Raw genomic sequence first — 22,976 nt, forward strand, 5'->3', positions numbered from 1 at the left:
ATTATTAGTTCAGAATCTAGAGTAGAGGTATCTGGAGCTTCCGTGAACTTGGTTAAACTGGATCACTTTGAGTCTGTCTGTACCGAGGATGTGGACAAGATTCTTCGAAGCGTTAGGAAGACGACTTGCTCTCTCGATCCCTGCCCCTCATGGTTGACAGCTCAAGGGGGAACAGTTGTAACCGATATATTACACCGTATCATTAATTCATCTTTCAGGGAGGGTCGCTTTCCATCTAATCTCAAAACGGCCATTGTAAAACCTTTAATAAAAAAGCCCTCCCTTGACCCCCTAATTCGAAACAATTATCGGCCTGTGTCACTGCTGCCATTCTTAGGGAAGGTGATCGAGAGGGCGGTTGCCTCCCAGCTACAGAGGGTCTTGGAGGATACGGATTATCTAGACCCATTTCAAACCGGCTTCTGGGCGGGCTATGGGGTTGAGACTGCTATGGTCGCCTTAGTTGATGATCTCCGTCTGGGCATGGACAGGGGGAGCGTGTCCCTGTTAGTGCTCTTGGACATCTCAGCGGCCTTCGATACCATCGACCATGGTATCCTTCTGGATCGCCTGAGGGAGTTGGGTATCGGGGGCTCTGCTTTGCAGTGCTATTTAACATTTACATGAAGCCACTGGAAGAGATCATCCGGAGACACGGGGCGCGGTGTTATCAGTACGCTGATGACACCCAAATAGTCTTCTCTATGTCTCCGACTCATGTAGTAACTAGGGATGGCATCTGTCCTCTTAATACTTGCTTGGAGTCGGTAATGGGCTGGATGAGGGAAAACAGACTCAGCCTGAATCCAGAGAAAACGGAGGTACTGGCGATTGGCTCTCCTGACCCGGGTAAGGAAATTGTTCCACCTGTCCTAAACGGGGTCACGCTCCCTGTGAAGGACTCTGTTCGCAGTTTGGGGGTGCTCCTGGACTCGTCGCTCCACCATACTGCTCAGGTGGATGTGACGGTCAGGAGCACCTGCTATCAGCTTCGGCTGATACGCCAACTGCGACCCTTCCTGGGCTGGGGGGACCTTGAAACCGTAGTACACGCTCTGGTAACCTCTCGATTAGATTTCTGTAATGCGCTTTACATGGGGCAACCCTTGTACCAAACCCGGAAGCTTCAATTAGTGCAGAATATGGCTGCTAGGCTGGTTACTGGATGTTCAAGGGCTAGCCATATAACACCAGTCCTAAAAGATCTTCATTGGCTGCCTATGCGCTTCCGGGCCGAATACAAGGTGTTGGTTATTACCTATAAAGCCCTAAATGGCTTGGGCCCAGGGTACTTGGAGGACTGCCTCTCCCCATGTAATCCGCCCCGCACTCTCAGATCGGGTGAGAAACATCTTTTAAGAGTTCCAGATGCTAGATATGTTACATGTCGGAGGGCCTTTTCTGTTGTAGCCCCACAGCTCTGGAACTTCCTCCCCAATGAGCTCCGTACTTCCACCTCCCTTGATGTCTTTAAGAAGAATCTGAAGACTTATTTATTCCGCCAGGCTTTCCCCCCGTGAGCCTTTTTGTCATGCTCTTCCCCTTCACAATGTTTTGTTGTATTCCATTCTACACAGCCACTTGTATGGATGTTTGTTGCTTGTTGTTGTTTTTATTATCATTCTTGTAATGTTGTTGGGGGTGTGGGCTTGCGATGTTTTAACTGTTTTTATTCTGCTGTACACTGCTCTGATCCTTGGAATAGCGGTATAGAAATAAAATTTTATTATTATTATTATTATTATTATTATTATTTGTAAAAATTTGTTTTTGAAAAAAGAAGTGAGATTTGTTACTGGTCATTATGTATTCTTGCATAATGTGTGACTAGTTACTCCTAATGTGAATTTAGCAGTAACGGATCCTGAACTGTACAAGCCCATTTAGAGCTACCCCTTGAGTAAGGAGCTGAAAGATATATTGCTATATATTTTCCCTCCTAAAATGCTCCAGTTCAGGGTTCTAGCCAACTATCCAGTCCCTCAAGTCAGGGTATTTCATGTCTTGCTTCATTTCTTTATTTTTTATTTTATTTTATTTTATTTATTTATTTAGTCTTTGCCTCAACTCATGCTAAAGATTGTATCTATGAAGCATCAGGGCTGCATTTTTGATGTTTTCTAAAAATTTTATATCAGGGTGTGTTAGGATTGTATTGCCAATGTAATAATTATTGCTCCCCTTTGCTGGGAAAAATGGCTGTAAAATAGAAAATTGGATCCCTAGAAGCTTCTACCTAAAATAAGCAAACTGAGGCTATTGTACTTTGGCCAGTGGTTCTCAAACCTTTTACCGTTGTGGCCACCGTTACACCTACATGTGAACATCGCCCACCCCCTGATGTAGTATACGAATAAAAATATTTTGTTTGTATAGTGTGCTCATCATCATTTGCACATTCGTGTATATTCATATTTTAACGCTTTGTAAGAAAATAACATTATTCAAATTAGAACAGATTTATTTAAATAAATTTAATATTTAATTCTACACATATTTACATTTTACACATTAAAAAGTTTGGGAAGAAGAAGAGATTGGATCAGGGCCTCCAAGTCTCATGCCTCCCCAGGGATTCTCACCCCCACCATTTGAGAACCATTGGCTTTGTGCATATAATGAGATGGCATGACTCATTAGCAAAATATGATAATTGTTTGGAAGGTGGAAGGCAGTAGGAAAAGAGGAAAACCACAATACGGGTCAATTGACTCAGTCAAAGAAAGCACAGACCTGACTTTGCAAGACCTGAGCAAGGCTGTTGGTGTAGGGGCCCTGTCTTCATTTGCAGAATAGGACCACATTTGGGAAGAACAGTTCATTTCCCCCAAAATACACTTGGGTCTTTTCACTTGAGTTTGCCTGTGACTTAAGAGCAGGGTTTTGAAAAGTTACTTTTGGACTATTTTCCACTTTCTGTTATTCAAGACCAAAGCTTTGAAAAGTTACTTTTCAGAGTACAGCTTCCAAATGTAGCTGCCTATGGGATTCTGGAAGTCATAGTACAAAGAAGGTAACTTTTCCAAGCCCTGCTTATTATAATTGGAGAGGCTTTCTCCCCACGTACCTCAGGTACACTGTGTATTAGCTAGGAAGGAAACCCTCCCAATTGTTGTGCTCCAACTTTGGAATAGTTTCCCTATGGAGCTAAAACTGAGGCCAACATTGCAATTATTTCAGAGTTTGGCTCAAAACTTTCTTGCCTTCCAAGGCCTTTAAAGATTAGCTGACTCAGTCTGTTTCATTGTTTTTGCTGCTATTTCTTGCCTGGATGTTGTGTTTGGAGTTTTTATTGTTTTAATTATTTTATTGTTTTAATTACTTAGGTAAACCACCCTTGCATCCATATGGATGAAAGGTGGTTTAGGAATGTTAAGATGAATAAATGTAATGATAGTAATAAACCTGTGTATAAAACAGGCCACGTAGAGAATGAGGTCTGCACTCAGTCTTGACAATAGGACCCTTTCTCCCTATTTTTTAAATCTTTAATCCAGAGCTTGGAAATACTACTATTGTGGACTACAACTCCCGGAACCACCAAACCAGCATAGCCACTGGGCCTATTGCCTGGGACACTCTGAGAACTGCAATCCAAAAAAGTAACTTTTCCATGATTGCTCTAGTCCTGTATTATTTATTCTAGAATCCACTCTGTCAGAAAATAATATTTTTGTTGTCTACTAGCTGGAATCCTTTCTGCTCCAGATACCAGAAATTGAAACTGGGACCTTCTGCAAGGAAAGCATGTGCTTTACTACTGAACTTTGGCAACTCCAACCCCCAGAGAACAAAATCAAGACCAGTCAATTTCTTTTTAGGCTTTACACATAGAGTGAAGAGCATCATGCTGAAACAGTACATCCTAACCACAGGGTCATAGCCACTGGATTAAACTCAGCAGGATCTTTTGAGAATTGGAAATAGGAACCCAGTGAGTAACTGGGATTATATTCCTATAAATAAATAATATCTGGGGACATGCTTTATGCCTTTGAATACTTATTATTCCTTCTCCTCCTCCACTTCTTCATTTTTTTGACTGTTACTTATTCTTTCGCTATAACTACTACTATTACTTTCACTATTTCTTTAACTTCTTCCACCACTTTTTTTACTACTACTTCTTTCACTGCTCCTGCTACTTCCTTCTCCTCCTTCACTTTCTTTCTTTCTTTCCTTCCTCTTTCTTCTGCAAAGCTCCTGTTACTTTAACAGGACAGGTAAAAAATCCAGGGTTTTTTTTTCCTGCTGTAGAAAACAAACAACTGTTGCATTTTAACTTTCTGTGGCTATCACATAACCCTGAGGAGTAGGAAGTGAAATATGTGCTTTTAAATGTAACAGAAACTTCTCTACATGTTTTCTGCTCACCCCCAAAATGAATCCAGGAAAAGAATCATCCTGTCCAGATCTTTTCAAATGTCAGTTTCAAGCAGTAAAGAAAAGAAAAGGGGAAAAAAGGCCCAGGCAGAGTTGTACCTTTCAACTTGTTCTTCCCTGCCTGGGAGCGCATTACAAATAAATGACAAAGCGTTCTGGGAGGGAAGGCTCAATCAGCCATCCGAAGCATGCCAGCAAGCCAGTTTATACTTGCTACTGAAGCATAATGAAGTGAACTCGCTTGAATACACAAGCAAGTCTGGAGCTGGAAGACCCAAAGGACATTGTAGTGGAGAAGGGGGCATGTGTGTAGAGAACTATTCTAAAATGCGTGCTGCAAATGACAACGCAAAGGAAACAAAGTAAGGAAGCAGAACCTTGAGTGTGGCAGACCAGGAATGGTTACCAGCAAAGAGTAACAGCGTGGTAAGCAGACTTAATTTAAGTTTGTGGGACTGGGAGTGAGGAAGCGTTCCTTTCTGCAGAAAGCAAGAGTAACAACTGTGGAATGGATAGAGTTACCATTTTTAATCACTTGGTAGAACTCTGGCTTATTCTGTTTACCTGTTCAGCCACATTCAAGCTATGCTTCTCTATTTAAATTGTTTGCTGTGAGATTAGGTTAATCATCAAGCTCTTGTTTCTCTAGGGTGGCTGCCTCCCCTGCCTCCAGCTCAGGCATATCATCCACGTCTTTTTAATAGACATATGACAGGCAGGGATTGAACAGGGTACTGTTTTCCCTCTAAGACAAGCTCCATGCTAGGGAAAACATGGCAGCTGTTTATTTTTATTTTATTTTATTATATAGCTTCTTGAAATAGTGATAAAAGTACAGAAATCCTGCCAGGAGAAAAGGTCCAGTCTTATTCATGTTATTTGGTATATTAAAAACAGCAACAAAACATAGTTAAGATAAAAAATATATTAGTTCTGCACCATCATTTTGAATTGATGATTAATGCATATCGGTAACTCAGCAAGTAAAGTAATGTGAACATCAGGTCACTCGACTGATCTGTTGTAAATCACATTGCTCTGAAAAAAAGTCATAGATGAAAATTCTTCTGTCTTGTAAGGAATGAGATTTTATAGCTGGGAGAAATTCAATGGTCCTGTTAATGGATTAACTTTATTTCGCCTTCCAACCTCAGTTAACAGCTCCAAGCTGAAGTAATAAAGGAAGCAAAGAGAATGAAAGTAATACTTAGACTTCAGACTGACCCTCAAACCAAGTAACACACAATTACCTACATTTAAAGTAATTTAATCCCATTTAGCATAGCAACATTTTAAAGCTGTGCACTCTGACACAAGCAGATAGGTTTGAGCTCCCTAACATATGCCTTTTCATTAAAAATCTATAGTTTGGAAGTGGCTTGCTATTTTAATCTGTATAATAATGCCTTAATACTAGTAATTAAGGAACTCATAGGGTAGGGCAGGTAAACCTGTGGCCCTCCAGATGTTGCTGGACTCTATTTTCCATCAATCCCAGACAGCCTGAGGTTGTTTATCAACATTTGAAAGGCCACAGATTCCCTGAACAGCTGCATGATGAGCAGAAATACAACCGGTGAACTTCCCGCCATCGCTGTGTCTCAGTCCAGGCAGCAACAGCTGAAAACATCTATTCCCTTCAAGCCTGACATATGGGCTCTTTCTGGAGCAAAGCTGCAGAATCTTTGGTCTGTCAGATTTTTGGATTTGAACTCCAGAAGCTCCAACCATTATAGCCAATGGTAAAAGACTGTGGGAGATGTAATCCAAAACTATCTGGATGGCTGAAGATTTCCTTCCTTAGAGGTGACCATTCCAAGGACAAGCTATCCACCTTCTAAATAAGTTGTAGGCCTTCTCCAGAATTCTGTTTAAAATTAAACAAATAAACAAACATTTCTCACAACCAGAAGTGGGCTTCCAGCTGCTCCTAGGTTTTTGTCCACTTACTTATTTTTGTTTTTTGGCATTTTGGCAATCTCTGTGCCTCCTCCAAAGGGTCTTGGGGGCAGAAAGTTGTCCGTTAGACCTGGCACAGTTGCACACACCAGGAATAGATGGACCCTTGGTTGTTCTAGCACAGCTCCTTATATTCAGGTTGCTGTTATTTTATATCCTGTATTTCCCCCAGAACTGGTACTAAAAGCCATGTACAAAAATTAAAACAGATCTAGATAAACATATATATATATAGATAAAAGCATACAAACAGTTATAGTTTAAAATATAATTAAACTAATTTCAAAATTTAAAAGAATTAAAAATATATCCATTAAAAAGGATAGTGGATCTAAGTGAAGCATAAATAAGCCTGGATCCAATCCAGAATTTGAAATAGTTTCTCTCAGCATGAACTCTTTTCCTAGGAAAGTTCAACTTTCTCTTTCCTTGTTCTTCCAGCAGCAGATGAAAAATTATGAACTTTTTCTTTTTCTTTTTCTTTTATTATTCCAGTAAGCTTTTAGGATCTACTTATAAGAAGAGGGTTTTTACTCATGGGCTATGCTGTTTTGATTTCTTGTCGTCATATCCTGGCTTTTCTCCAGTGAGTTCAAGGTGGTGTGCATGGCCCTACATTTCCTTGCTTTGTTCTCACAACCATTGTTGAGGTAAATCAGGCTTAGAGAGAATGAGTGGCTCAAGGCTTTCATTTCTCTGTCGGTGTCTGACCCTGAATCTCTTCAGTTCAGCATTTTAACCACTGCAGAATATTGGCTCCAGTATATATATCAGCTTGTTATTTTACACATACATGCACACACAGACCAAGATTATTAGTGCAATCCTGTGCATGCCCACTCAGAAATCTCACTAAATTTGCAGTGGGATTTGTTTCTAAGCAGGCATGTACAGGCTTGTATAGTTAGAGGTAAATGTGGTTGTTGGAAAACATTAAACAAATGGGTCCTAGAACATATTAAACCTGAGCTCTCACTAGAAACCAAAATAACTAAACCAAGGCTGTTGTACTTTTGACATATAAGATGATGTAACTCATTAGAAAAGACAATAATGATTAGTGAAGTGGAAGGCAATAAGAAAAAAGCAAGACGGCATTACAGGTGGAATGAGTTAATCAAGGAAGCCACAGTCCTGAACTTGCAAGACCTGGGCAGGACTGTTCACAACAGTCTCATTTGTAGGGCCGCGTTAAATCAATGCTAACTTGATGACAATTAACAACAAACTTGCTTAAGATTGCAATCTTAAAGATGCAAGAGGCTTTAAAAAAATTATATCCTCTCCACACTCAGTAAAATTCCAGCAGTCCCTTTTGAGGTTGAACAAATTTGCTATTGCACCTTCTTTTAACAGCTTTAAATTTCTTTATGTATACGTCCAGAAATTTTAGTCAAAAAAATTGACTCCAAAAACCTGAGTCAATTTATCTATGGGACAGTGTAAGGACTGTACATTGTTACTGTTGTTGTTGTGCGCCTTCAAGTCATTTTCAATTTATGATGACCCTATCACAGGGTTTTCTTGGCAAGACTTGTTTGGAAGGGGTTTTGCCAATGCCTCCCTTTGAGGCTGAGAAAAAGTGACTTGCCTAAGGTCACCCAGTGGTTTTCCATGGCCAGTGGGAATTCGAACCCTGGTCTCCAAGGTTATAGTCCCATGTTCAAACCACTATGCCACACTGGCTGTACTTTAACTCTTGTCAAAAAAGGAACCATCGTCTGGTGAAAGGTCATACCAAAATCCATCATTTTGGCCCCAAAACCTGCTCTGACTTATACATGAGGTCAACTTAACAGTAGAGTATATACATTAATGTATTTAAGTGGATTGTTTTAATACTTTTATACTGTTTTAACATATAGTGTAAGCTGCATTGGGACTCATAGGAGAAAAGTGGGATATAAATTTAATTAATTAAATTGTGTATCTTTGTGTGATGCATTCACAGGAGAGGTTGTTTGCTTGTTGAATTATGTACTGTGATCTCTGCAAAAGCAATTGACAGCCCCCATTTTTGCAGCCTCACTTCAGCTACCAAAAGGAGGAAGTTTGCCATTTATCTCCAAATATATGGTAGTTCAGCAATTAATTAAATTAATATAAATGTCTGGAGGGCCTGTGCCTCCACTCCTATATTATGTAATTGTTGGTATCTAGTCTTCTCCGTTCCTTATATCATGGTTTCTTACAGCAGATCTGTGCACCTTTTGGGGGGATTTAAGACACCTAGGGCCTGAACAGACAAGCCAAATGAAGCAGCTTCAGGTCATTTTGGAAGTGTGCTGTTTAAATGACACACACATACTAAGAGGCTGGAAGCCATGCCAAAGCTGTTTTCCAATCCTTAGCACCAGAGCACAGCTTTGGCGTGGCTTCCAGCCTATTAGGATACTTGCATCATTTAAACAGCACACCTCCAAAGTGGCGTGAAGCTGCATCATTTGGCCTGTCTGTTCGGGGCCCCTAGTTCCAAAGGCAAATGCAGATCTCTTCCTCTCTTTCCCTCTCCTTCCTCTCCCCACCACACTTTCCGTGTGATACGCTGAGCTATATCAGTATTAAATTGCACACCTCCCCTTTACACAGAGTTCCCTTTAGTGTAGGAACAAGGAAAATTCAGTTCTCTAGATGTTACTGATTTGTAACTCCCATCAGCCATAGCCAGCATAGACAAAAGTAAGGAATGCTGAAAATTGTAGTTCTAGAGTGTTACCAAGGACTGGTTCCTTGCAAAGTTTTGTTGTGCGACTAAGTAACTATTTAAATTTTTCCCCCACAGATATGACCACTTTGCTGCAGGTGCCCATATGTCCTCCAAAGTGGAAGAAATGGCAAAGGTGAGCCACTTAATAAGTTTATTACCCCATAAATGCTAAGACTACAGAGCATTTAGAAAAGTGGTCATTTAACATTCATACTCTCTTACTGTTTAGAATCTATATTATGTCCATGACATTGTTTGTTTTTAAGTTGCAATGGCTTGGACAAATGAACAGTGTAATGGTTTTAGGAGATTGGGGGATGATTGCAGTAGTGGAACTCTTCTCTGGACTTGGGCTTTGGAGAAAATGCTTCTCAGAAGCTGTTTTGTCCCTCTGCTATGCAATTGGAAACAGCTTAACTGGATTTTATTTATACATGCAGTCCTGAGATCACATGATATAGGGCGGAATATATTTTTATATATAAATAAATGTTGTTCTGTGCTGTTTGTTTCAATCATGTGACTATTCCAGTGTCTTTTTTGCTTGTTGTGTGCCTTCTATTTATTTATTTATTTATTTATTTATTTATTTATTTATTTATTTATTTATTTCAATTATATGCTGCCTTTCTTCTGGAGTGGAATGCAAGGTGGCTCACGGTTGGTTTCGGACTTATGGCAACCCTAAGGAGACCCTGTCGAGGGGTTTTCTTGGCAAGGTTTGTTCAGAAGGCCTCTGCCTTTGCCTTCCTCTGAGACTGAGAGAGTGTGACTTGCCCAAGGTCACTCAGTAGGTTCCCATGGCTGAGTGGGGGTTTGAACCCTGGTCCCCAGAATTACAGTCCAACTCTCAAACCACTACATCATAGTGAATCTCACTTTTTTGCTTATATCACACATTAATGTTTGTGATGTTGTCATTGCCAAACTCATCATAGTTCCTGAGCATGTCTCTGACAATAGTGGCTGTGTCACAGATGGAAGATATGCAAGCCCAGTGGTCTTGACTGCCATGATTAGCTTGCGCTTATGAACAAGGAAAGAAAGCTGATGGTATTCTACTCACTGCTTGTTGTCATGACTCATGCATTTTCTGAGATTCCTTTCATCTTCAGAGGAACTGCAGGCCAGTCCTTGAAAATCAACAGCACAGTTGGTTCAGTGTTCTGCCATTTTACAGAATTCAGCGATTCTCCAAAATGTGTACCAGAAAATGGAGTGTGTCTTCAAAAATTACACTGCTGTGTTTGACGTGTCCACCATGCTATATCCATCAGAGGTAGCAAGGTGCCATGCAGCAGTGATTTTTACCTGTCAACCTGTGCTACCTTGAGTGTCATTTGTTGGCAGAAAGGTGGGATATGTTGTTAAATAAAAAGGAGCAATGACATCAGCTTAAAAACATGCTCAGCTCCCAGATGCAGTACAAGTGACAAGCACTGGAGAATCCCAGAAGCATCACCTCTGCCGGGAAAGGGCAATGCTATCTGTAAGATCTGGTTGATGAAGCAAAGGGAAAGGCAGGATATCAGAAATCAACATTAGTTGACTAGGTTATTCTGTAGCTGCAAGGAAGATGCTTGTCAATTGATCTGAGAACAGATCAAGAAGGTGCTGTATGTCTTGTATGTGTATAAGCATGAATTGTGTTTCTAGTTTATCAGAGGAACACTGCACCCCAGGCATAAAAGGCTTATGCCCCTCCAGATAATTGGCCTTCCAGGTCTTCAAAACCAGTTCCCAGAATCATGACCATTGACCATCCTGGCTGGGAGTTGAAGTCTTAAACATCTGGAGGATCAAAGTTGAGAACCACTGCTTTAAGATATATTAATCTTATATTTAAAAAATAGCAAATTCATTTTTGAAGTGTGAAGCTTCACATGATTACTATGGTGTCTTCCCTGCACAAGAGGGATATATCAGTTACAAAGTTTGCAGAAGTGCAAAAATATATTTAAAATAACCCTAAACAGGTGTGGGTAAGAAAACAGCCCACTGGAGATTTAGTAGACTTAGTCTCCATAGATTTTAGGTGTGGAGAAAGAAAGAGGAAATAGAATGAAGTTTCCTGAAAAGAGGCACAGCTAACATTGAACAAAAGCACCCTAAGTTGCAACATTTTGTTGCATGTCCCACTTGGGAATTCTAAACTGAACCAGACTCAAGAATGGATGAGTTTTCATCTTCATAAGTCCACAGAAAGAGTTCAAGCATAGTCTCTTGTTAAAACGATGGCTCCTGATTTTGATGTTACAACATCTGTCTTGATGTGATAAGAGCTTTTCTTTTCATTATGTATTAGAAATATTTTTCCCTCAACAGACTAAAGCGTGTGATTCCCCTTTGCCTTCTGAACCAACTAAGAAGTGTTTTGAGGCAAACCAAACTGAGATGTTGGATGACAGCTCATGTACATGGAATGAACAGCTAGAAAATGAGCTCTTAAGAGGTAAGCCTGTATTTCTCCATATACAATGGTATTCAAAATCTGGGTATAAGGAATGGCCCTTGCTCTGTTTTGGTGTTTGGTATATACTTTTATATTGGTTCTCTGATGTAAAACCATTGTTGCTGATGTTGAATAACTGTATTGTATAGAGATCAGTGACCTAAATCCATATGCTTATCCAAACTATAATAGACCCACTCAATCTTGCATAAATGTTTGCTTGCTAACTTCCTGTTGATTCAGTGAATCTGTTCAAGATGGGATTAGTAATTGGACTAACTAGTAATTTTGGCTGGTATGTTCTGGTTTCTTCCAAATAGGCTATACTATGAAGGAATATTGTGCTAGTCTTCAGACATTACTTCAGTCTGTTTTATCAAGAATGGAACATACTGATTCAGTGCATTAGAGCAGCAGACAAAACTGGGGCTGTTTTAGTACTAGAAAAATGCAGGTAGGCCACTGCAGTGTAGGACATATTATGAACCTATCAGTTGTGTTTTGATTAAGCATACAGTGGATGATGTCTTCGGTTCAGTGGTTCATTTCATTTCATGGTTTTGCATTGAGTGAATAAGTGCTTTACTTATGTATTACTTTCTCCTTTTACAATATTTTCCTCTCTTGTTTCTGGTTTAGTGGCAAACTAAAATTGTCTGTTAAATTTGAATGAAATTTGAACTCACTTTGCAATCCTAATATGCAAATAAATGGTCTCCTACTACCATAGTTTGTCCACTTTGGATGTACATGTAGTTGCAAACTATGGTTTCTTGTTTAATTGGAAACCTGGTGAGAAATTGGTGTACCCAGAGAGAAGAGTAAGTTAAGGTGTTAGCAAAGGCCTTATTTATATAGTACAAAACCATAGTCTTACATCTGAACCAAATCAACATGAATTATGCTATTAGTATAGATCATATTGTAAGAAAAAGGTTAATTTTTGACAAAGAGATATCCCGAAATACTGGCATGTTGCCCAAAATTCCTAAATCAGGGATTTCCCCATCATATAAAGCCATTGTGTCAAGCTCTGAATCAATTTTAGCAGTTCTTTCAAAATATGGGGATACATTTTGAAATATATCAACACAGTGGCTCAAAAATTTGGCTTGTGCACCTTATTCTGACCTCTCTTTCATTGTTCACACAAAAGATGTTGAATAGCACTGGACCCAGGACAGAACCCTTTGGCACCCCGCTGGTCACCGGATGAAAAGAAGCCATTGTTGAGCACTCATTGGGTTCAGCCACTCAACCAGTTATAAATCCATGTAACAGTTACCTTGTCTAGCCCACATTTTACAAGCTTGTTTGTCATGGGAAACCTTGTCAAAGGCCTTCATGACCTGGGAGCGCAAATGATAAAACTAAAAGTTCTCAAAACCACAGCTATTGCATCAGTAAAATATCTTTATTTCTGTTGACCATTTTAAAAAATCTGGTTAGTTGTGCACTTCTCACAGATGCAACATAGCAGAAGAATACACTGCTTTGACAGCTTTAGCAGAAGGCTGAAGAGGGGAAGTAGATAACTAAGAGTTAGGGGCTGGTTGGGCTGCTTGCAAGATAGGATATATATTTTTGTGTTTGGGGGCCAATGTTTCGGTTCTGTACCAAATCACCTGAAATACAAACATTGCTTATTCATCTCTTTTGTTCTAGGAAACATAAATATAACAATGGCTGCAACCACACAGCAGAAATGATCCAGGTTGACACCACTTTACCTGCCATGGCTTAATGCTGTGGACTTCTGGGAACTGTAGTTTTTTGAGACACTTCACTTTCTCTGTGAGAGAGCTCTGATGCCACAACAAACTACAAACCCCAGAATTCCATAACATTTGACCCATGGCAGTTAAAATGTTCTCAAACTGGATTATTTCTGCAATGTGGATGCAACCAGTGTAATGCTTCAGTGAGATGAATAGGAAGCATGAAGGCCTGATGACAGTAGTGGAAACGTGAATGAAAAATTGCAAGTCTTTATTGTTAGAAAATACTTCATGGAGGTGCTTTTAGGAGGGATCTAATTCCAAAAACCAGATTTGTCTCAAATAACAGTTGTTGTGCATCATTAATGTTGCCTTAATTGTAGAACTAACAGTTTAATTTACTGGAAGATTTCTTTCTCTCTCCCTCCATCTTCTCTCTCCTTGTATTCACCCTTTCTCAGTTCTGGGCAATCTGGATGACCAGCTGGCACAGGAACAATCCCAAGATGTTGTGAACAGGAGAACTCCAACTCACTATGGTTCTAGAGCATCAGAAATCGATCATCATTCTACTGCTACTCGCCATAGTTTCCATGGAGGAGTACAAAGGAATGAACGGAGCATGTTTTTGTCAGATGGAACGAGAACATTGAGAGCCAAAGATGAACGCCAAACGTTCTTCAGACCAAGGGTGTTCTATGATACATACATGAAAAGACACTATACAGAAGACCTCACATATGGAGATGGATACAACAGAAGGTCTCCTGCCCTTAAGAGAGGGCATTCTACTTGTTCTCTTGGACACTCCTCGGAAGGTAGCTTGCAGCTTTCTTCTGGACAACAGAGCAGTGGATTTGCACACAAAGACTTCATGACCAGGGACACAGTTAGCAGAAGCTGTTCTTTGTCTTGTCTTGCAAGGGGCCAGTCCTTGACATCTGTTGACCAGCTTTCCACAGGTAGTCTGCAGCATCCTTTAGGAAACAACAGAGGTTTCACACAAAAGAGCTATCACCACCAAACCAAGCGGATTCCTCTATCATCTATTGCTTGGAATACACCACAAACTTCAGAACGTCCATTGTATGGAAATAGACTTCTTAGGACACAGTCGTTAATGGAGTTTGGTCCAGCATTTGAGGACACAGCTCCCTGTATTCCACAGGAGAATGCAGGGTATGATTTTTATAGATCAAAAATTGATTACAGAAGACCAGTGCCAAATCCATCTCATTCCATATTTGCTGGCAATACAGACTCCCTGTATTTTGACAAACGGGATAACTATTTGTTGCATCAGATGGAAAGGAATAATTGGAAGCCCCGTTACAGATACCCATCATTTCACAGTAGAATGAATCTGTCCCGCAAAAGTTTTCCTTCTGGAAGAATAGAAGAGCAGCTGTTTAGGCCTGACAATGCCCAGTATTACAGTGATGAAGTATTTCTTGCTTCTGAGTCAAACCATGAAGGTTTTCCAACTAATGTGGGTGACTGGCAAAATCCCTGTGCAAAAAACCCTGGTTTGCGTTTACGGCAATGGGAAAGTGATGCTCAAATCCATGTAGGGAATATGGATCATCCAGAAGGTGTAACAGGCAACTTGTTTTCAAAACATGCAGATGGTATACAGAGATGTCCAACATATGGCTTATCAGTTCCAAAGAGACAAACACAATTTGTAGTGCAGAGACAAAATCTGTTCACGCAGAATGCTCAAAGTCCCTCACAGACTTTGGTTAAACATTTTCAACCCAACAAGAACTTTAAAACACATACCCTAGAAGGGGTGAGGAGTCCTGGCCAATCAGGTAAAGTGAATAGTGGGCACACTCAAGAAGAAACATTAAGACGAGTTTCTGGGCAAATGGACACAAATAGTCCAGCAGAATCTCAGATATCTCCTCCTACACACTGTTCTGTAGGTGTACCACCTCTGCCATTGAGAAGCCCTGCCAAATTGACATCCCTAAGAAATAGAGAAAACATGTATTTATCAAATATTCACAACAAAAAGGAACAAAGAAATCAGGATAGTTGCACCGTAAATTGTGATCTTGCTCAAATGCCTCCCTCTCAATTAACTGCTAATGGCACAAGATCATTGATTCAAAGCTTGCAACGAGTAGGACACCAGTCAGAAACCCCCAAAGATATTATACACAGCAAGACATCTAAGAATATTTGTTCATCTGTTTCCAGGAAAGGCTCTGAAATACTTGTATATAATGAATTACCAAGTACCACTAAAAATTGGCCCAAGCAGAATAGATTTGTTAAACACGCAACCAGCAACAGTATTACTGGTTCTCCCAGTAACAGTCCTCCCAGATCTCCTGTAACATACTACACATTACCTAGAAAATCAGCCAGTATTGATGGCAGTGTTGTATCTGATAAACTTGTTTCCCATCCTTTCAGGCAGGTCCCAAACAAAAATAAGATAACTATGAAGGATAATCTAGAAATGCTTGAATCAAATGGAACTGAAAATATTTATTCAAATAAGAGAGAAAACATCACTTTGCTAAGTCCAGTTGATTCTTTCTTAAGTCCATCTTCCAAAGAAGTTATCTGCAAGGAAATTCCACAAACTCAGGGCTACCATTTGCAGTTAACTCAGGATCCTAAGCACCCCTTAGGTGACCCTAGTGCTATTCCCAGCAAATCAGAAAAAGAGGATCTGGTATGTTGCACAGATAAAACTGAAACATCTGTGTTTTCTGAGTGTGAAGGAAAAGATGCAGGCAATCCTTTAAAACAATACAAAACCACCAGCACACTTACAGTTAGCATTGAGGAAGATAATGTAAAATACCATGAGCTGATTTCAGTTTATTATACCTTACCACGAAAACGTTCAAGAATGCTGTGCAACCTCTTCTTGGATGATACAAAGAATACAGATTCTTCTTCACCCACAGGAAAATCTCATCCCACTGAAAAGAAATATGAAGTTCGTATTAATTTAGCAACATTAGCGTTTCCATCCAGCTTGCAAAAAGAAGAAAAAACAAATTTGCCTACCAAAATGAATTCTTCTCCTAGCATGCAACAGAATTCAAACACATCATGTGATGCTACTAAAGAAAGTACCCATACTTTGAATCCTATTGGGGAGAAAGCAGGTGGTTCTCAAAGTATGGCACATGATAAAGAAAAGACTGTAAGATCTCCAACAGAAGCACCAAAACCTTTATTGTCCAACAGGCTGGGATCAGATGGTCCCCTGGACAAACTAAAACATTGTGAATCAGAGGATGACTCTCTCCACTCTGTTACTAATACACTCCATAACCTACGTATTGATAGTGGCCTTTCTCAACAGACAGAAGGGTCAGAAGCTCACACACTGTTAACCCTCCACTCATCAAAACCCACAGAAGGCAAAATCTCTTTAGATAATCATCCTACAGCTTCTTCTGCTGTGTATGTTCAGAAAGATAAGCACATGCGTTATTTGACATCCACTGAACCACCAGCAAATACCAATCCACATATTCCACCTTCCCACTTGAGTAGTAATGACCAAGAAGGAAAATGCACTACACATCAAGATTTTACCACCACAGTGAACTCTACTGAAGATAAAATTACACAAGATATAGAGGTCAAAGAAAGGCCACACTCTTATGTGTGTCGTAATAGTTCAAAAAAAGGCAATAAATTGCAGATAAGAAATGAAAATGTAAGAAACAGCACACATAATGCCTTAACTTCAGAAATCAAAATACATTCAAATTTCGAGAACCGAACTCTACAAATGGATGCAATTTCTTCAGAAAATTCAGTCCAGAAACCAAATAGTAGTTTGGACTGTTCAAATATTGAAGAAGAGCCCATATCTCAGAATTCTCTGCTTCACAAAGTTTGCACAAATTCACAGAGACCTGTAAGAAATTCTTCAGATAAACAGAATCTTAACTCTAAAGATCAGCTTACAAATACCACAAAGAATCTGCCTGATGATTCAGCAGGTAAAAATAAGCTTAACTCAGATTGCACTAAAGACAAAGCTAGCGACATAGAAAAAAGAAAAAACAGGTCATCAATTAAAAATAAACTTGCAGCCATGTACAAAACAAGTCGTAAGTTTTCTAGTAAGAAAACCATGAGTCCCAAACCACACATAAGTAACATATTTTCACAGAATGATGTCCCCCTTTTAGAGATCAACAACCCAAGCAGCATGTTAATTTCATCTAGTATTCCGCAGTTACCTCTGCAAACAGGGAATGAGAACCAGAATCAGATCCCTCTATCCGATGAATCTGAAGACACAATGCATGACAAAAGTGAAAATAAGAAATTGCAAACTAATGAGGGATTGCCATCACTCTCCAGTGAAACTAGAAGGCCTTTTACAAACTTGTGCAACCAGAAATGGGAAAGTCCCAGTTCCAAACAAAGTGGTAAAAAAATTGGGATCACACAAAACTCTACAGCCTTATTTTCAAAAGAAATCATTTCTAAGGTACATAATAACCCTCAGGTATGTGATGGAGACTTTAAAAATAACAATCAGCCTACCTTCTCAAGAGTTACAGTTACAGTTCCAGACCAGAAGAAAAAGGACAGTAATGTTGCTGAGCCCTCAGCTTTCCCACTTTCATCCAATAAAAAATCAAATATTCTTATTACAAATTATTCAAAGGCAAACATTTGTCCACCGCAAGAGGTGATATCCCCAACAGAATCTAGTCACCATCAAAATATCAAGCAGACAAGCAGATTTAGAAAGCTCAACCAGTCCTCTGTGGAGACAGTCCTAAATCCCAGTAAAGTACAACGCGAGCGACATTTTTCTGAAAGTTCCTATGTACGGGAATCTCATGATCACTTGGTGTCTGGAAGCAATGTGATGCGCCCTGGTAGTAGGTACAGTCGGAAGTTTAAATCCTATTCTGAACTGTTGTCTTGTGACGAAAACGAGAATTGGGATGCATATGATGGCAGTAGTAGGGCCTTTGGTTCTAGGCGTGTGATGTACCCATCAATTGAGTTTGGCATTTTTGGGAAAGAACAACAGCAGGCTTTCTTAGATAACATAAAGAGGTCACTCACAGAAGGACGGTTGTGGAGGCCATGTCTTCTGAACAATCCCCGTTCTCTGAACAAGGAAGACGGCTTTCCCTTAAACAGCCCAGAGCAGTTGCACACAGATTTTGCCAATACAAATGTGTCAGCAGAAGGTGCATCCAGGCCTTTTGAAATCCATAAAGATCCTGCAGATTATTCAGAGTCAGACTCTGACACCACAACAGATGATGAATACTACCTAGATGAGAATGATAAAGAATCAGAACTTTGAAGAGCTCTAAGACAACGAGAAAAAAATCTAAACGTTGGTTTGTCAGTTCATAAGTAGCTTATAAAATTCTAGAAACAAGAGCCTGAACTGATTGCTGCAGGTGCTCTGATTTAATCTCTAGCCCTAACTACACACATTGCTGTGACCACCCCACTACTTTTTGATGAAGGAAGGGCAATTTTCTGTCCCTTGAAGCCTTCAGGAGCCACACACATCACCAAAAAATAGGGGGAAAGCAAGAACAACGCGAATGACATTTTTCTGAAAGTTCCTCTGTACGGGCTGGAAATCGACTTTTGGTTTTGAAAAATGAGTATTGAAGATGTTAATATGTGGGGCTGCAATCTATTTAAAAGATGAACTGCTGCAGAGGAGATGCAAAGGAGCACTTAGAGGAATCAGGGACCATGAAAACATGCTGACCCAAAGGCTGCAGTTTGCCCCATATATTGTAGAATTAAGGTACCTTTATATAATCTTTAAAAGAACAATTTTCAGATCCTCAAGGCACTGGGGAAAAATAATGAAAATATATAGTAAAGGGTCTTGTGGGCATCTTAAAAAGTAATAAGCTTTATTTAGAATGAGCTTTTGTGGCCCATAGTCCACTTCATCAGATATGCAGAACATTGAAGTGGGCTGCAGTCCTTCAAAGCTTATGCCAAATCAGTTTTTAAGGTGCTCTGAGTGTGTTGTTTTTGTGGATACAGACAGCTATCCCCATCCCTGGGTACTTTTTCCTGGCATGCATATCCAGTTATGGGGGGTTGGTAGGGGAGAATTTATATCACACTGGTACAGAAAAGGTAGGAGAAAGGGTGGCTATATATAGCATCTTTTGCAGTGTTCCCTTCTTCAAGAATAATAGTTTTATATTCCACAGAGTTTATGTAGTTGTATAATCCTATGTCCCTCCCCCATCAGTGTTGTCTGTCCCCATCTAACTTTTTCAGTAGATAATAACCTTTTGTAATTTAAAAAAATGGGTCTGAGTAAATAGGTTGAATACATGTGTATATTTACATTGAATATGTTTGTATATTTAATATCATGCATTAATAGTATACTTTATTTAATAAATGATCACATAATTAATATATTCACTTGAGGACTTAATCAGTTCAGTTCTGCTGATCCCATCAAAATAGACTGGGACTGTCCTAGAACAACATCACCATATATTTAACAAGGCAACCAAATGAAACAATTTCACATGCTTCTGATACTGGTGTGAAATTCTGGCTTGAAAATCAGTGAGACTTAAAATATGTTTCCCATTAACTGGCCCAGGTCCTCTATTATAACTGTTTTAAGTTGACAAGCATCAATAATTTTTAAATGGTACATAAAGTTGCTATATTTTAAATGCTTAATACTTCGTTAAAGAAGTGTGCAAATAAGTTCAGTATGTTCATTGAGACACTTTATCTTTTGGTACTGCTTTTAGTTTTACAGGTATTTGAAATTACTAATACTATTTATACTCTTGTCTGTGCAACTTGTAACTATTCTGATACAAGACATTAATACAATATATTAGATGTTAATGTTAAAAAGTATATGTGTTCTGTTAAAGTTTTTGGTTTAAAAAGTGTACAGAAACTTGTTTATTTGAAACTTGTACAGGTGACAAGAAATTCATGTTCAATAATTCCTTAAAAACATAAATGTTTACAGTGACGTGGGATGGTTTTATAACTGCATTCTTGTTTTTGTGCTTTGCATGTTCACTTTGCAATTTTTCTTGCCTATTTTGTATTCCCCCCCCCCCCCTTGTTTAAAATTAATTCTGAAGCAAATTCTGACTCAGGTTACATAGAAGTCACCTTATCACAGTATGCTACTTGCACAAAGAAAATCATAACTGTCATTTAAATCAAGTGCAAAACTTCATTGTTTAGTTGCTTTTAACACTGTTGTCAACAAAATCTACAGTTTGGACAATGCCTGTATTCGGACCAACCAGTATGTCACAAAACTGTGCAATCTTTTGAGTTCTTCAAAATTCTTCACCAAATTATGTGGTACAAAAAGTAAGAAATGGGAAAGGTTGTGGCCGTGTGGCCTACAATTACATTCAGTCCCCAAATTGAGATTGAATCGATGGCAACTATTCAGATACATTCTGCAAAGTAATACATAGTGCAACAAAGAAATTATGTCTGTTATCCATTTTCAAAAACACGAAATACCAGTTATAACTCAGTGATATGTCCATCGTGTGAAACACACTGATACTTGAATTGGCACAGAGTGGAAACACAGAAATCTATGAAGATTTCTGTGCTGGTGATGAAATTTAGATGGTGCATTGGGTTAAAAAATAAATTGACATTTTGTATATTACCTAGTAGTGAGTAGAGTGAATGGAACTATGAATTTGTAGAATGTCAATGTAGGTAAATCTAATATTAGTGCATGTTACTTTCCCAGTATTGTTTGCAGGTTTAAGCACTTTGTGAGTATTTTACATACCATGAGTGATGAAAAATGAGAGGGGATTCATGGAACTATGCCGACTGGCTTCTGTGGATGGAATGAGCTCCAAAACTGCAAATCCCTGATAGAAGCTAGTTATAGAGAACTTTGAAACCTCTCTTTACACTTCTTAAACATGTGGAACTTCTAAACTTTAAAGGCATGTAAACGCCAATATCATACTCATTACTGTATCTTATTCCTATAATTTCACAGACATTCCAAATTACAAGCTGCATTTACCTACCTGAAAGGCTTGTCCTATTAAGATCAGCATGTATATTCCTTTGCATAGATGCTGTCTGTTGAAACGAGTAGGGCACTCTGCTATGCACATGAATTTGGTGTGTACATTGAAAGACACATGGGCCGCTGCTTAAATGTACTTGGCTATGATTCCCAAACTAACCAATGGAGATGATACTTCAGAGTAAGTGGCAAGTGAACCACATTAAGTTCAAAGTATGAGAGACTACCAAGTTAATATATGCATGGTATATATAGCTCTTGGTTCATCAGTGTGTGTGTTTCTCCAGCCTGCATAATGTGAAAGGCAGGAGGCAGATTTGACTAAGTTGTAAATAATCCTGCAGGCCTTTCTGTTGGTGCAGGGAGTGTTTCTACCATGAGTGCCATGGCCTTATTCTTTGTGGCTCCTATGCTTCATGTTGACCATCCATGTTTTGTTGAGGGGGAAGCTTTAACATAAAATAAGATATGGATATTGACTACTGCTATTTTTAAATAAATGGAATATGTTTGTAACTAAATCACAATGCACTGGTCTTTTTTAAAAATAATTTTTTACACTGATTCTGAATGCCCTTAACACTTTTATTTGTAAATGAGTACAGATCTGAACAGTGATAACAAATACACAATTTCAACATATATTTCAAAAATATAGTTTCTTAATACAGTAGATTAATTTCTGTTACTCTTGGAAGTTAACTAGCTGGGGATGTTTAGTCTGGCGAAGAGAAGGTTAAGAGGTGATATGATAGCCCTGTGTAAATATTTGAAGGGATGTCATATTGAGGAGGGAGCAAGCTTGTTTTCTGCTGCTCCAGAGACTAGGACCCGGAGCAATGGATGCAAGCTACAGGAAAAGAGATTCTACCTCAACTTTAGGAGGAACTTCCTGACAGTAAGGGCGATAGTAATACCTGTTCAGCAGCAGTGAAATACACTGCCTTGGAGTGTAGTGGAGTCTCCTTCCTTGGAGGCCTTTAAATAGAGGCTGGATGGCCATCTGTCAGGTCTACTTTGATTGAGAGTTCCCACATGGCAGAATGGGGTTGGACTGGATGGCCCTTGTGGTCTCTTCCAACTCTATGATTCCATAGTTTGAAGGTGCATGAGCATTTATCTGTATATATAAACTTGACCATTAATATCTACTGGGTAGAGGTACATCTGTGGGGGTTGCACATGTGAGTTAATTTTCCATGAGAAAGGTAAGTGCATGAACTGTTCATATGCTATAGCTGCTATGGACACGAAAGAGTTATAGTGTTAGAGGTCGGTGCTCTACCTGATATTCCTGACTAACTAGGCTGCTGAACTTTTTACCTCCCAAATGGCAGTCCAGAGATAAGGTAGTTCATGCATTTCTAGATGGGGAATTAATTTGAGTTTTGTATTCTTTCATTCTGGTGTTTGAACCAGAGAGGCCAGAGGTGGCATTTTACTATATGCATTTTACATTTCTATTCTGGCTGCTTCTAGAAACATTACAGAAACACTCAAACTTGATGTATTGTTAGGGCAAGGCATGCAAAGGCACTTGTGGAAATGTTGGCCTTTGTTTTTGGATATTTAAATTGTTTCTTTGAACTTTCTAGAATCAGCCAGAATAGAAAACACTCATAGTACATGACTTCCTCTGGCCTCTGTGGCTAAAGCACATTTTGGAAGCCCCTGTGGCTAAAGCACATTGTTCTGAGCTACTTGCATCCATGACTT

The 22,976-nt window shown here is 39.3% G+C and overlaps 1 protein-coding gene across 3 annotated transcripts in view; it reads left to right on the forward strand.

Moving 5' to 3' along the window:
• EXPH5 (exophilin 5) overlaps positions 1 to 19,980 on the forward strand; it is a 63,767-nt gene extending 43,787 nt beyond the window's left edge. For 2 of the 3 annotated variants that reach the window (XM_089512689.1, XM_089512691.1), the window contains 3 exons: positions 9,125 to 9,182; positions 11,375 to 11,501; positions 13,681 to 19,980. In XM_089512689.1, the coding sequence (XP_089368815.1) occupies positions 9,125 to 9,182; positions 11,375 to 11,501; positions 13,681 to 18,533 (5,038 nt within the window). In that variant the 3' untranslated portion in view covers positions 18,534 to 19,980. Of the gene's footprint in view, positions 1 to 4,738; positions 4,810 to 9,124; positions 9,183 to 11,374; positions 11,502 to 13,680 lie in introns of those variants that run through there. The other variant, XM_089512690.1, reaches the window with a different exon arrangement.
• The last annotated feature ends 2,996 nt before the right edge of the window (positions 19,981 to 22,976 follow it).

This window comes from Sceloporus occidentalis, unplaced genomic scaffold (genome assembly GCF_023333645.1).
Source record: "Sceloporus occidentalis isolate IW3139 unplaced genomic scaffold, rSceOcc1.0.p SCAF_2, whole genome shotgun sequence".
Taxonomy (NCBI): Eukaryota; Metazoa; Chordata; class Lepidosauria; order Squamata; family Phrynosomatidae; genus Sceloporus; species Sceloporus occidentalis.